This window comes from Acomys russatus, chromosome 19, assembly GCF_903995435.1.
Source record: "Acomys russatus chromosome 19, mAcoRus1.1, whole genome shotgun sequence".
In the NCBI taxonomy this organism is placed as follows: domain Eukaryota; kingdom Metazoa; phylum Chordata; class Mammalia; order Rodentia; family Muridae; genus Acomys; species Acomys russatus.
In genome coordinates this window covers 17,800,322-17,812,900 of record NC_067155.1, presented here as the reverse complement: position 1 = coordinate 17,812,900, position 12,579 = coordinate 17,800,322, and the positions used below count along the sequence as shown (strand labels likewise).

General features: G+C 55.4%; 1 protein-coding gene across 1 annotated transcript; it reads left to right on the top strand.

Annotated features, from left to right (window-relative positions):
• The first annotated feature begins 3,766 nt into the window (after window positions 1-3,766).
• On the top strand, window positions 3,767-12,337 carry Dll3 (delta like canonical Notch ligand 3). Its single transcript, XM_051162039.1, has 9 exons — window positions 3,767-3,829; window positions 3,944-4,225; window positions 5,718-5,775; window positions 6,972-7,214; window positions 7,389-7,606; window positions 9,648-9,870; window positions 11,221-11,800; window positions 11,977-12,061; window positions 12,332-12,337. Exons 1-9 carry the CDS (start codon window positions 3,767-3,769, stop codon window positions 12,335-12,337), a joined length of 1,758 nt encoding a protein of 585 aa, XP_051017996.1.
• Window positions 12,338-12,579: the final 242 nt, after the last annotated feature.

Here is a 12,579-nt window from a genome sequence, read left to right as displayed (position 1 = left end):
TTTATGTTATGTATATAGATGCGTTGTCAACTTACAGAGTTCACGGAGGCCAGTAGAGGGCGCTGTGGTTGTGAGCTGCCATGTGAGGGCTGGGAATTGAACCTGGGTCCTCTGGAACTGCAGCTAGTGCTTTTCACTGCGGAGCCATCTCTCCAGGCCACCAATAACAGTTCTAACTGAGCCAGTCGACCCTGGTGTGGTAGCCACACAAACCTCAGGCAGGGTACCTCTGCCTCAGTTTCCTCCTGTCCGAAGTATCTGTTTTGTGTGCTGTGCAAATGTTTCTGCTCTGGCCAGGGCCTGGTGTTAGCCCAGCTTAAAAACAACAAAAATGTTTTCATGGCATTTGAAGCCATGGGCTGGATCAGGTTGCATTCTACACTTTAAAATGCATTTGGTGATAGCATAGAGGGAAGGGTTGGTGTGCTGTAGTGCTGCAATTTCAGCATTTAAGACACAGCAGAATGGACGAGTCGGAAGCAAAATGAGCCATGTAGCAAGACACTGTACAAGGAGAATTATAATTAGCACCCAGACGCCCAGCCTGGGGTACTGGGCCGTGTGGAGGTCTGCTCCCACCATGTTCTGAAGACTCCCCTCACCCCAGGACAAGGCTGTATAACTTGCCGGCCTGGAGCTGTGGATCAGGGTGGACTCCAACTCTAGAGATCCGCGTGCCTCTGCCTCCCGAGCGCTGGGATCACAGCCGCGCGTCCCCACACCTCCCTGCTGCATAAGGAAGAAGCGTGTTTGCTCCATTGCCCTAGAGCTCAGTGGGCCAGTCAGATCCTCTCCCTTCACCTTGCTGCTAACTGGGCCCTGTCCCTTCACGCTGGAGGAGGAAGTGGCCATCGGTATAGAAGTCCTCAGACCGTGCTCACGTGATGGCGCCTGGGCATTGAACCCCGGTGCTCTGTGCTCCAGGCCTGTCTGTTATGTATAGTCATGGCCTCTTCCCATGAGCCCCTCCTCCCCTCCCATGTGGGACCTGGGAATTCAGAAGCCAGTGGGCAAGGTCTGAGCATCTGCCCCCTGTGGGGGTGAGCTCCAGTTTCATTGCAGTTGCTTGAGTCCTTGCTGGCACCAACAGGTTGAGTCCTGCCACCCCACCCCCCACCCCGGCACACAAGACAGCAGTGAACGAGGGTAACAGGACGAGGGTGTCCCCCGTGTCCTCAGGGAAGGTGCAATGCAGGCAGCTGGGGGGGGGTGTAAAGATGAAGGGGGGCAGGATAAATACCCAAGCCTGTAACTCCAGCTACTCAGAACATGAAGGCAGGAGGGTAGGAAGCTGCAGGCCAGCCTGGGTAACTTAGGGACACACTGTCTCAAAATATGAAAGGGCTGGGAGTGTAGCTCAGCCGCAGAGTGCTAGTCTAACAGGAGAGAAACAAAACTGAGGTGAGCCTGGGGTGCTGGCGCAGCCGTTACACAGAGAAACCCTGTTTCAAAAGGCCAAAACAACCCCCACCCCCCAAAAATCCCACATTTTAAAGCCAAGCGGGGTGGCACATGCTTTTAATCCCAGCACTCAGTTGATTGAGGCAGTTGGATCAATGTGAGTTCAAGGCCAGCCTGGTATACAAAGTGAGTCCAGAACAGCCAAGGCTACCCTGTCTCAAAAACAAACAAACAAACAAACAAAAACAACAAACTGAGGTGAGAAAGCAGTGGTCTGGGGCCTTGAAGATGGATTTAACTTACTATTTTACATTCTTGTGTATATGGGGGTAGGGTGGGCATGCACATAGGGTCAGAGAAAGCATCCGGGGTCAGTTCATCATGTGGAACCAAGAGATAAAACAGGTGACCCACCAGCAGATGCTGTAGATTAGATGGAATCATCTAGAAGGCCTCTTGGGAAGGTGTGTCGGAGCAGAATGCAGAATGAACTGAGAGGGAACACTGGCAGGACGGCTGAGTGTGTAAGCATGGTTGCCCACGGCCTTTGCACTGGCTGGTCACGGTGTGTTCTTCCCCAGAGTCTTTCTCCTGCTCCAGACCTTAGCTCACATGGCACCTCAGCATGGCCTCTGTTTCTGTATATAAGGAAAGCCCAGCCAGGCGTGGTGGCAGAGGCAGAGGCCCTTGGATCTCAAGGCCAGCCTGGTCTCCAAGTCCAGGACAGCCAGGGCTACAAAAGAAACCCTGTCTTAAAAACACACACACACACACAAAACCACAACAAAAAACAAAAATAAAACCCCCAAAACAACAACAAAACAAAAGGAAACAAACAAACAAAAACAAAAGGAAAAGCCCTAAGAAGCCTTGAGAGATTCCTTAATGTTTGCTTCATTAGTAGCGCAGGCAGAGTTCTGGAAACACCATCTTGCCTGTGGTTGAGCTTACAGTGCTGGGGACTGACTATACCCACAGCCTTGTGAGTTAGACAAAACCTGCTGTGGCAGGGCTCTGTGGTGTGTGTGTGTGTGTGTGTGTGTGTGTGTGTGTGTGTGTGTGTGTGTGTGTGTGTGTGTGTGTGTGTGTTGTCTTTGAGAAAGATTTTTCCTGCTTGTCCTGCCTCTGCCGCGCTGGGACTACAGGTCGGCCCCACCATGTCCACCCGCGGCTCCTTTCCTATGAACAGTTACCGAGCTGTTCTGGAGCTGCCTCCACTCTACAAGACAAACGAGGACGTAAGTTCTGAGTGCTAACATTACTTACTGGGGATTTCCTCTATTTAAGCAGCCTTGCGCAGTACCGGACACCAACACACTATGACCTGAGACTGGACACCTGCGCCTAAGTGGCTTTACTTGTCTGGATCCTGGAACACGAAGGGGCTCCCCCAGCCCCCACACACCACAGGGGTGGGGTGGGCGGCTACATTCATCTGGGGCGGAGAGCCGGCCTCTGGTGTCTGAGGACTAATTTCCTGCCCGTTTGCCCCTCACACCTTCTGGAGTCCAAATGGGAGTCCCAGCTGCGGCCCCGAGGGGGCGGGGCGCGGCCGCCCGGCAGATGGCGACAAATACATGCAGCTGGGAGGCCCCTTCCCAGGCGGTGCCCCGGGCCTGGCGTCTGAAGGCGACGCTGGGTCTGGGGAGGGAGGCTTTGTTTTAAGAAGGGGAAACACGCATGCATGCACGCGGGAGGCCTTCCGCAAACACACACAGGGGCGCACAAAGAACCCAGGATCTTCATCGTGTTCCCTCACCGCCTCATCTTTTGGGCCTCCCAAACACACACACACACACACACACACACACACACACACACACACACACACACACACACACTTCTTTGTAAACCCCACACGCAACCAGCTGGGGACGCAAACACAGAACGCACAGGCTCATATAGGTCCACGACAGTGGACAGGAGCTCACAGAAGTGCTTACACGAGAGAGAGGAAGGCACACACGGCCACAACAATAAAGCCACCTGCCCTGCGTTTCTCCCACTCCTGTACACACGGAATCTCAGAGTTCTTGACAACCTCGCAACTGCGTTTAACTGTCCACACAGGTTGAGGCACATAATTAACCCCCCTCCCCCGCACAAAGTCAGTTTGTCTTCCAGTAGACCTTGCCAATTAACACTGAGTTTATTAACCCCTGTCACCTGCGGACCGACGCATACAATCACACGCAGGAGGAACCTCACATAGAGTTACAGTGAGTGTCCCCTTTCCCCTGCGACCTTCTCTCCCTCGGTCCCCAGGAGTCAGGAGGCTGGCTGAGGGGGCGGGGCGTCCCCCTCAGATATAAGGCTCAGGAAACTAGCAGCTGCGACTACCCCCTTCATCCTGTCCCCCAAAGCAATGGTCTCCGTGCAGGTGTCTCCGCTACCCCAGATGCTGATCCTGGTCCTCCTCCTTCCTCAGGTCAGCCTCGGGATACAGAGAGGAGATGGACGCATGGGGTCGGGCTCCTAGGAAGGTTCATGGGACAGACAGACAGCCGCCTAGGTCCCCTAACCCTAGCCCTCTCCGTCCCAGGCACTGCCAGCCGGTGTCTTCGAGCTGCAGATCCTATCTTTCGGGCCAGGCCCAGGCCCCGGGACCCCACGGTCCCCCTGCGACGCCAGAGGCCCTTGCCGCCTCTTCTTCAGGGTCTGCCTGAAGCCGGGAGTCTCCCAGGAGGCCGCCGAGTCCCTGTGCGCCCTGGGCGCGGCGCTGAGCACGCGCGGCCCCATCTACACTGAGCAGCCTGGAGCGCCCGCGGCTGCCCTGTCGCTGCCCAACGGCTTTGTACGTGTGCCCTTCCGCGACGCCTGGCCGGTGAGCGCAACCCTGATAGCCAGACCCCCACTTCCTTCTGTGCCCCAGCTCCTGATACCTTCCTGTGTTCCAGAGCCTTAACTATCCCTGAACCCACATTCTCAGACACCCACCCCCCCACACACACTCAGGTCCCCTCTTTGGGGATGTCTAAAAACTGGGCTTCTCGTCTTTTTGTCGTTTTGTTTGCGTGTGTATGTATGTATGTCTGTATGTAGTGGGGGGCGCACAAGCTAGCACTACAGTCACATGTGGCTGTCAGAGGACAATTTGTGGGAGTCATGTCAGTCCTGTCCTTTCGCCATGTGGGGCCCAGGAACTGAACTATGGTTTTCTAGATTTTGGGTATACTTTTTTTTGTTTGTTTGTTTGTTTTTAGAGACAGGACTGGCTGTCTTTGGACTCACCATGCGGCTGAGTCTGCTCTTGAATTCCTGACCCTCCTCCCTCCACCCCCCCCCCCCCGACACACATATCCAACCTCTCAAGTGCTAGAATTACAGGTGTGCAATTAGCAAAGCTGGGTCTGGGGTCTTTGTCTTTATTTCCAGATCTCTTTGTACCTGGGGCTCCTCCCAAGGGCTTTATTGCAGTGCCCTGCTCACTCCTTATAGTTCAACCTCTGCGGTACGCGCCCCATCGGGTCACTTTCAGAGTCCTCGTGCCCATCCCTGTGCCCTGTAGGGCTGAGAGGAGAAGGGCTGTGTTTGAAATTTAGACATCTTTAAGGACTCTTTTTTTTTTTTTTTTTTTTTTTTAAAGACAGGGTTTCTCTGTGTAGCCTTGGCTGTCCTGGACTCACTTTGTAGACCAGGCTGGCCTCGAACTCACAGCGATCTGCCTGCCTCTGCCGAGGGCTGGGATTAAAGGCGTGTGCCACCACGCCCTGCTCTTGAGGACTCTTTTTCCATACTTAATTTCCTCAGCTGTGAGGTGGGTGAGGTGGGGACCCCCAGGCATGTTTCTTTTTAGACTGGCTCTTGGTACCCCAAACTGACCTGCTCATCTTTGTGAGCCTCCTACCTCAGCCTCCTGGGTGCTGGGATTACAGGTATGGGCAAACACACCTGGCACAAGGGTCTCTTTTGAGGGACTCAAAAGGTATCTGGAAAAAGGCCAAAATGTTCCTGGCTCCCCAGGCAGCTCCCTTTGGGAATGTGTTCTTTCTCTCTCTCTCTGTCTCCCCCCCCCCCCCCCGTCTGTGTCCCCCCCCCCTTCTGTCTCTCCCCCCCCCCCCCCCCCCCCCCCCCCGTCTCTCTCACCTTCTCCCTCTGTTTTTTGAGACAGGGTTTCTCTGTGTAGCATTGGCTGTCCTGGACACACTTTGTATACCAGGCTGGCCTCGAACACGCAGAGATCCGCCTGCCTCTGCCTCCCCCTCTGCCTCCCAAGTGCTGGGATTCCAGGCGTGTGTGCTATGCCCTGGCCTTTAATGAGCTTCCCTGACCACAGGCTTCCATTCTTCCCCCCTTTCCCTTCTCCATCCACCAAGGGCACCTTCTCCCTCATCATTGAGACCTGGAGAGAGCAGCTGGGCGAGCATGCTGGAGGTGAGTGTCTTCGGTCTTGGAGCTTTGGTAGGCAGGGGCAGCTTGGGGTTCAGGACAGACACAGGGGCTGTCTCTAAAGGTGGAGGAGCATTCATGAGACTCCTCGACCTGTGATGTCATCATAGCTCCTGGGATGTGCTGCTAGGCTAATGGCTCAGATGTGCTGCTGGGCGAACGGCTCTCCGTCTGTGGACAATTTGGGTATGGAAGAGTCCCGAGGGAGGACTCAGCAGTTGGGAGTGCTTGTTTGCTCTGTGAGGGACCAGGTTCAGTTCCTTGCACCCACGTCTGGCTCACATCCAAGACTCTAGTTCTAGAACACCCTATTCGTTCTTTCTATGCTTTTCTTTCCTGTGCTACCTACATGCCTGCAGGTAAAAACACACATATTATATATATATATATTTTTTTTTTTGTTTGTTTGTTTTTTTGGTTTTTTTTGTTTTTTTCGAGACAGGGTCTCTCTGTGTAGCCTTGGCTGTCCTGGACTCACTTTGTAGACCAGGCTGGCCTCGGACTCACGGCGATCCTCCTGCCTCTGCCTCCCGAGTGCTGGGATTAAAGGCGCGCGCCACCACCACGCCTGGCCTGGCTAATAAAATATATTTTAAAAAGTCCTGATGGCAGCAACGTAGAGACCATGTCCTGGTACGGATCGGGCATCTCTGATCCAAAAATGAGACATAGGAAATGCTCCAAAAATCCATTTATTTTATCTTATTCTTTGTGATAGAGCAGAACTTCCTGTATGAATTCACAACAATCCTCCTGCCTCAGTCTCCTGAGTGCTGCGCTTAAGAGCATGAGCCACCATTTTGGGCTTGTCTCTTCTTGGCTTGGCCATCCACCCTTTGCTCTTTTTGAGGCTTCAACTGCCATTACTGGAGTGAGCGGAGGCACTCCGCGTAGGACGGCCTTGCGGGGGCGCTATGACCTCATCTCCGTAGACCCGGTCCACAGATTTTACAGGCTATTAGAAATCTCCTATTTTAATATTCAAAAATCTTGGGGCACATACATGAGTAATTTGGTTTCTGAGAAACCTGTTGTTGTGACACCAACCGAAGCGTGACATGCAAGTCCCTGGGTGCATTAGCGGGAGGGGGCAGGCAGGCTCGCTAAGGAGGACTTCTACCCTTTATCTTTCTACGTGGGGATGCCCTGAATCCCAGTGCCTTCCATATCTGCCCTCTCAGGGCCCGCCTGGAACCTGCTAGCACGAGTGGCCGGCCGCAGACGCCTGGCAGCTGGGGGCCCGTGGGCCCGCGATGTGCAGCGCGCAGGAGAGTGGGAGCTACACTTCTCCTACCGCGCGCGCTGCGAGCCGCCCGCCGTCGGGGCGGCCTGCGCTCGCCTGTGCCGCTCACGCAGCGCCCCCTCGCGTTGTGGCCCGGGACTGCGCCCCTGCGCTCCATTCCTAGCCGAGTGCGAAGCCCCGCGTGAGTCCCTACGCATGGCCCACTCTCCCCCGCCCTTCTTGCTTAAGCGCGGGTCCCAGTCCCCTACCACATCTCATCGATCTCCGTCAGGGAACGGGGCGGGGGGCGGGCCTGGGTCCCAGCCTGCTCTAGTATTCACGGCTGTTCTCTCTGCCTATCCTCTGCCTCCTGCAGCCGTTTGTCGAGCCGGTTGCAGCCTCGAGCACGGCTACTGTGAAGAGCCCGCTGAATGTCACTGCCTAGAGGGCTGGACTGGACCTCTCTGCACGGTCCCTGTCGCCACCAGCAGTTGCCTGAACTCCAAGGTCCCAGGACCTCCCAGCCCTGGATGCCTTTCACCCGGGCCTGGGCCCTGTGATGGGAACCCATGTGCCAATGGAGGCAGCTGCAGTGTCAGTATCTCTCTTCAACCTCATCTCGATTACAACTGTGTGCGTGCGTGTGCGTGTGCATGCGTGCGCGTGTGTGCACCCATGTGGAGACCAGATGTAGACACCGGTGTCTTTATCGCTCAACATTTACTTGTTTTTTGTTTTGTTTTGTTTTTTGGTTTTTCGAGACAGGGTTTCTCTGTGTAGCCTTGGCTGTCCTGGACTCGCTTTGTAGACCAGGCTGGCCTTGAACTCACAGCGATCCGCCTGCCTCTGCCTCCCGAGTGCTGGGATTAAAGGCGTGCACCACCACGCCCGGCTCATTTACTTTTTTTTTTTTTTTTTTTTTTTTTTTGAGACGGAGACTCTCCCTGAGCGTAGATAGAGCTGGCTAGGTGTACACCACCAAGCCTGCCTTCACCTGGGTGCTGGGACTCTGAGCTCACGTTTGCTCAGAGATCGGTTACTTACTGAGCCATCTCCCAAGTGCCCCCACCCTCACCCCCACCCCCAGGGTCCCTACTGTGTAGCCCTCGCTAGACTTGAGCTCACTATGTGTAGACCAGGCTGCTCTTGAACTCACAGAGATATATCTAGACCTCATGAGCACCCGGCACGAAAGGGGTGTGCTACTCAGTCCCGCAAAGGCACCCCCCGCACCGCTTCCTTTGAGTTAGGTTCTGGTTGTATAACCCTGGCTGGAACTCTGAGTAACTCGGGCTGGCCTAGAGCTCCTAACTTTCCTGTCGGCCTGCTCAAGTACTAGGACTACAGGTGTGTGTCACCATGGCTGATCTAATTAGAACTTTCCTCTGTGAGTTCCAGCAACCCCCCTGTCTTGATTCGGGGACACGGCGGCCTGGGAGGAAGTTGGGGGCGGGGCGGCGGCTGGCTACCTGGAAAGCCTTCCTGGAGGCAAGCTTGTCCTGCCAGCATCTTGGGCCTTAAAGTGGGATTAGGATACGGGAAGGGTATTGAAGGGTAAAAAGCAAGTGGGCGGAGTCGGAAGGTGTGTGTGAGGCAATAACGGAGTCCCGAGGGGGCTTCTGGGAGTTGAAGATTTGAGATCAGGCCAGTGTGGAGGGCAAAGGCAACAGACAGCTTCCTGCGGACTGGGCCAAGGCCTAGCCAACAGAGAGGGAGCCAAGGAACAGAGCTGGGAAGGAGGATGCTGGGAAGAAGGATGCTGGGAAGGGGGATGCTGGGAGGGCCGAATCCAGGGTCTTCCGACACTGACAGATTGGGTGAGTCTCAAGTTACAGAGAGAGCCTGGGAAAGGGGGGCTCAGGGCTATCAGCCCTTGCCTAGAGTTTACCAGTGAGGAGCTGGGGGATGGGGGTGGGGACGGGGAAACTGGCTCTGCAGAGGGCGTGCCTAGAATCCTCCAATAAGGAGCTGGGGGTGTGGCTCAGTGATAGAACACGTGCCCAGAGTCCACCAGGGAGGGCTTGGGGGGTCATGGCTCAGGAGTCCAGCGCTTTCTTCACGTTTGAGAAGCCCACAGTTTAGTCCCTAACACAGTTTAGTGGGGAAGCTGGGACCATAGCTGGGGGAGGGGGATGCGTTGACCTAAGATGCTGAGTTTGGTTCTTAGGTGGGGGTGGGAGTGGGGGCGGGAAAGAAGCTACCGTAGGGGTAGGTATGAACTCATTCTTGTAATCTGGCACTTGGGACACTGAGGATCCTGGGTTCTGGGCCATCCTGGACTCCAAGGGGAGAGATCCTGTGTTTTACAATTGCTTTCATGGGGGAAGTGGGCGTGTGTGTGTGTGTGTGTGTGTGTGTGTGCGCGTGCGCGCGTGGGGGGGCAGAGGGCGCAGGGCAAGTAGGTGTTATGTGGTAGGCACAGATGTGGTGGGAGCACAGCCTCACTCACTCTGGGGATTCCAGGTGTAGACACAGCAGCGTGGAGTAGATGGGCGTGCGAACAGCATTTCCGGGGGAAAGCAGGGTGCCCTGGGACAGGGGGCTGGCCAAAGAACCCCCCACAGTGGCTCACGAGAAGGAAGGACTTTGGCTCCAAGGAACCTCCTGCCCAAAGCCACCTTGTCTCTCTGTTCAGGAAACCCCTGGCTCCTTTGAATGTGCCTGCCCCCGGGGATTCTACGGGCTTCGATGTGAGGTGAGCGGGGTGACATGCGCAGATGGACCCTGCTTCAATGGCGGCTTGTGTGTTGGTGGCGAAGATCCCGGCTCTGCCTATGTCTGTCATTGCCCACCTGGTTTCCAAGGCTCTAACTGTGAGAAGAGGGTGGACCGGTGTAGCCTGCAGCCATGTCAAAACGGTGAGGCGAGGAAGCCAGAGTGGCCCTGGGGACGGGTGGGGGGATAGAATTAGGTAGGGATGGGGGTCTCTGCGTGGCTCACCTGGGAATCCTCTGCCTGTATGTCCTGTGTGGTCCTGAGTCCTGGGGACACGACCCTCTGCCTACTCCATGCTATGAAACAGGAAGAACATTCCTCATCTCATAGGTTTTTGTTGAGAATTTACTGCCTGCTAGGCCTTAATTTAGGATATGGCTGAGAGGGAGGGCAAACCCCTCCGCCAATTCAGAGCTGCTTTGATAGACGAATGCGCTCAGCGGGTTGTGGAGCTTGGCCAGGGCGAACTGAGCTCGAGTGGTGAGGAATGAGCTCAGACCGGTGACAGGGGCCCGACCCCGGGACCTGCGGGGAAGCTGGTAGAAGGTGTCTTGTTCTTTTTTTTGAGTGAGATGGAGCCACAGGAAGATTCTAAGCAGGGACGAACCCTGATTTGACCCGGTTTTACATGACACATTGGGCGTAGCGCACAGACCTATGGTCCCAGCCCTCTAGAAGGCAAGGGCAGGAGGATCAGGACCTCAGGGCCATTCTGGACTGTATAATGAACTAGCACCCCCCCCCAAACAAAACAAAACGAGGCAACAAAACAAAAAAACACCCCAAAGCGAAGTAAAGGGTTAAATAAGACCATGGATGTAAAGAACCCACTAGAAACAGTGATTCTGAAATACTGTTTACAGTGGTGTGTGGGGGCAGTTAATTCTAGCACTCCGGAGGTTGAGGCCAGAGGGTCGCATGTTCAAAGCTAGCCTGGGCTAATTGTGTCCTCTGGTCGGAGCGATAGACCGGACAGTACTAGACTCTGCCCTTTCGTGAGTGCCAGCCTTACCCCAGGGGCTCCTGTTTGCCCACTCTCAGAACTCAGAGGCATAAGGGCTGTGATGACGGCACGGTGTATCTGGGCTGAAATGGAGGGGGGAAAATGAGAGAGCTTCTTGGAGGAAAACGTTTAAGAATAAAGAGCCGGCCAAAATTAAAAAGGCATGGACGGACGAGGGCCAGCTGGCTCTTCAGACCGGGCTCTTCAGACTGACTCTTCAGACCGTTTTTTTGTTTTTAGTTTTTGAGACAGGGTTTCTCTGCGTAGTCTTGGCTGTCCTAGACTCGCTTTGTAGACCAGATTGGCCTCGAACTCACAGAGATCCACCTTCCTCTGCCTCTCGAGTGCTGGGATTAAAGGCACGCGCTCTGGACTGGAGACTTTTAACGTCTGATCAAAGAGAGAGAAGAAGAGCTGGGGCGGGGGGGGGGCAGGAAGTGGGGGGAGCGGGCGAGGGTGACTGGTGGTCACTGACACCACTTGCCCGCAGGTGGCATCTGCCTGGACCTGGGCCACGCGCTGCGCTGCCGCTGTCGCCCCGGCTTCGCGGGGCCGCGCTGCGAGCACGACCTGGACGACTGCGCCGGCCGCGCCTGTGCCAACGGCGGCACGTGCGTGGAAGGCGGCGGCTCGCGCCGTTGCTCGTGCGCACTGGGCTTCGGCGGGCGCGACTGTCGCGAACGCACCGACCCCTGCGCCTCCCGGCCCTGCGCGCACGGAGGCCGTTGCTACGCTCACTTCTCCGGTCTGGTCTGCGCCTGTGCGCCGGGCTACATGGGCGTGAGATGCGAGTTCGCCGTGAGCCCCGATGGCGCGGACGCGGTGCCCGCAGCCCCACGACGCCTGAGGCAGGCTGACCCGCAGCGCTTCCTTCTGCCTCCCGCCTTGGGGCTGCTGTTGGCGGCGAGTTTGGCCGGCGCCTCACTTGTGTTTGTTTACGTGCGCCGCCGAGGCCCTGGCCAGGATACTGGGGTTCGCTTGCTGTCTGGGACCGGGGAGTCTTCGGTCCACACGCTCCCCGATTCACTCGACAACCTGAGATTACAAGACGGTGCCGGGGATGGCCTCAGGTGAGGGCTGACGGCTTGATCCATCTTGATTGTAACCTCTTACCCTCTTCTGATGTGCTCATTGCATAATTCACACTTGAAAACCTGTAGTTCTTTGATTGGTGCGGAGAGGGGTGGGGGAAGGAAAAAAAAAATTCATGGGGTCTGAATCCTCTCCCGTGTCTCTTCTTTCACAGTTCGTCAGCTGACAGAAATCACCCCGAAGATGGAGACTCTCGATCCATTTATGTCATACCGGCCCCCTCCATTCACGGTCGAGAGGTTAGCCACACCCCAGGTTCCCCATACTCCATACCTTTGGCACTTGGCATGGCGGCAGCCAGCTCCACTCTCCCCACCCCCAATTTCCTTCCTTCCTTTCTTTTTTTTTTGGGGGGGGGTGAAGACAGGGTTTCTATGTGTAGCCTTGGCTCTCCTAGACTCGCTTTGTAGACCAGGCTGGCCTCGAACTCGCAGCGATGGGCCTGCCTCTGCCTCCCGAGTGCTGGGCCCATTTCCTTTCTAATATTTCTTTTTCGTTTTGTTTTTCAGGCCTGATCCTGCCCCTTCTCCATCATGGCCTGGAGATGGAGCCTCAATGTTTTTATTTGCTTTGATATGCTCAGTCTCTGCGCTCCTGCCCCCCTCCACTGACTGGAGGCTGTTTGAGAGGACTTTATTGTACATTTATGTGTATTTATAACCTACTTTTTCTCATCTCTCCAGAGACATCTATAAAGGTTCTTATTTTGATCAACTAAATCAGGCTGTGAACTTCTTTTTTTTTTTCCTTTGAGACA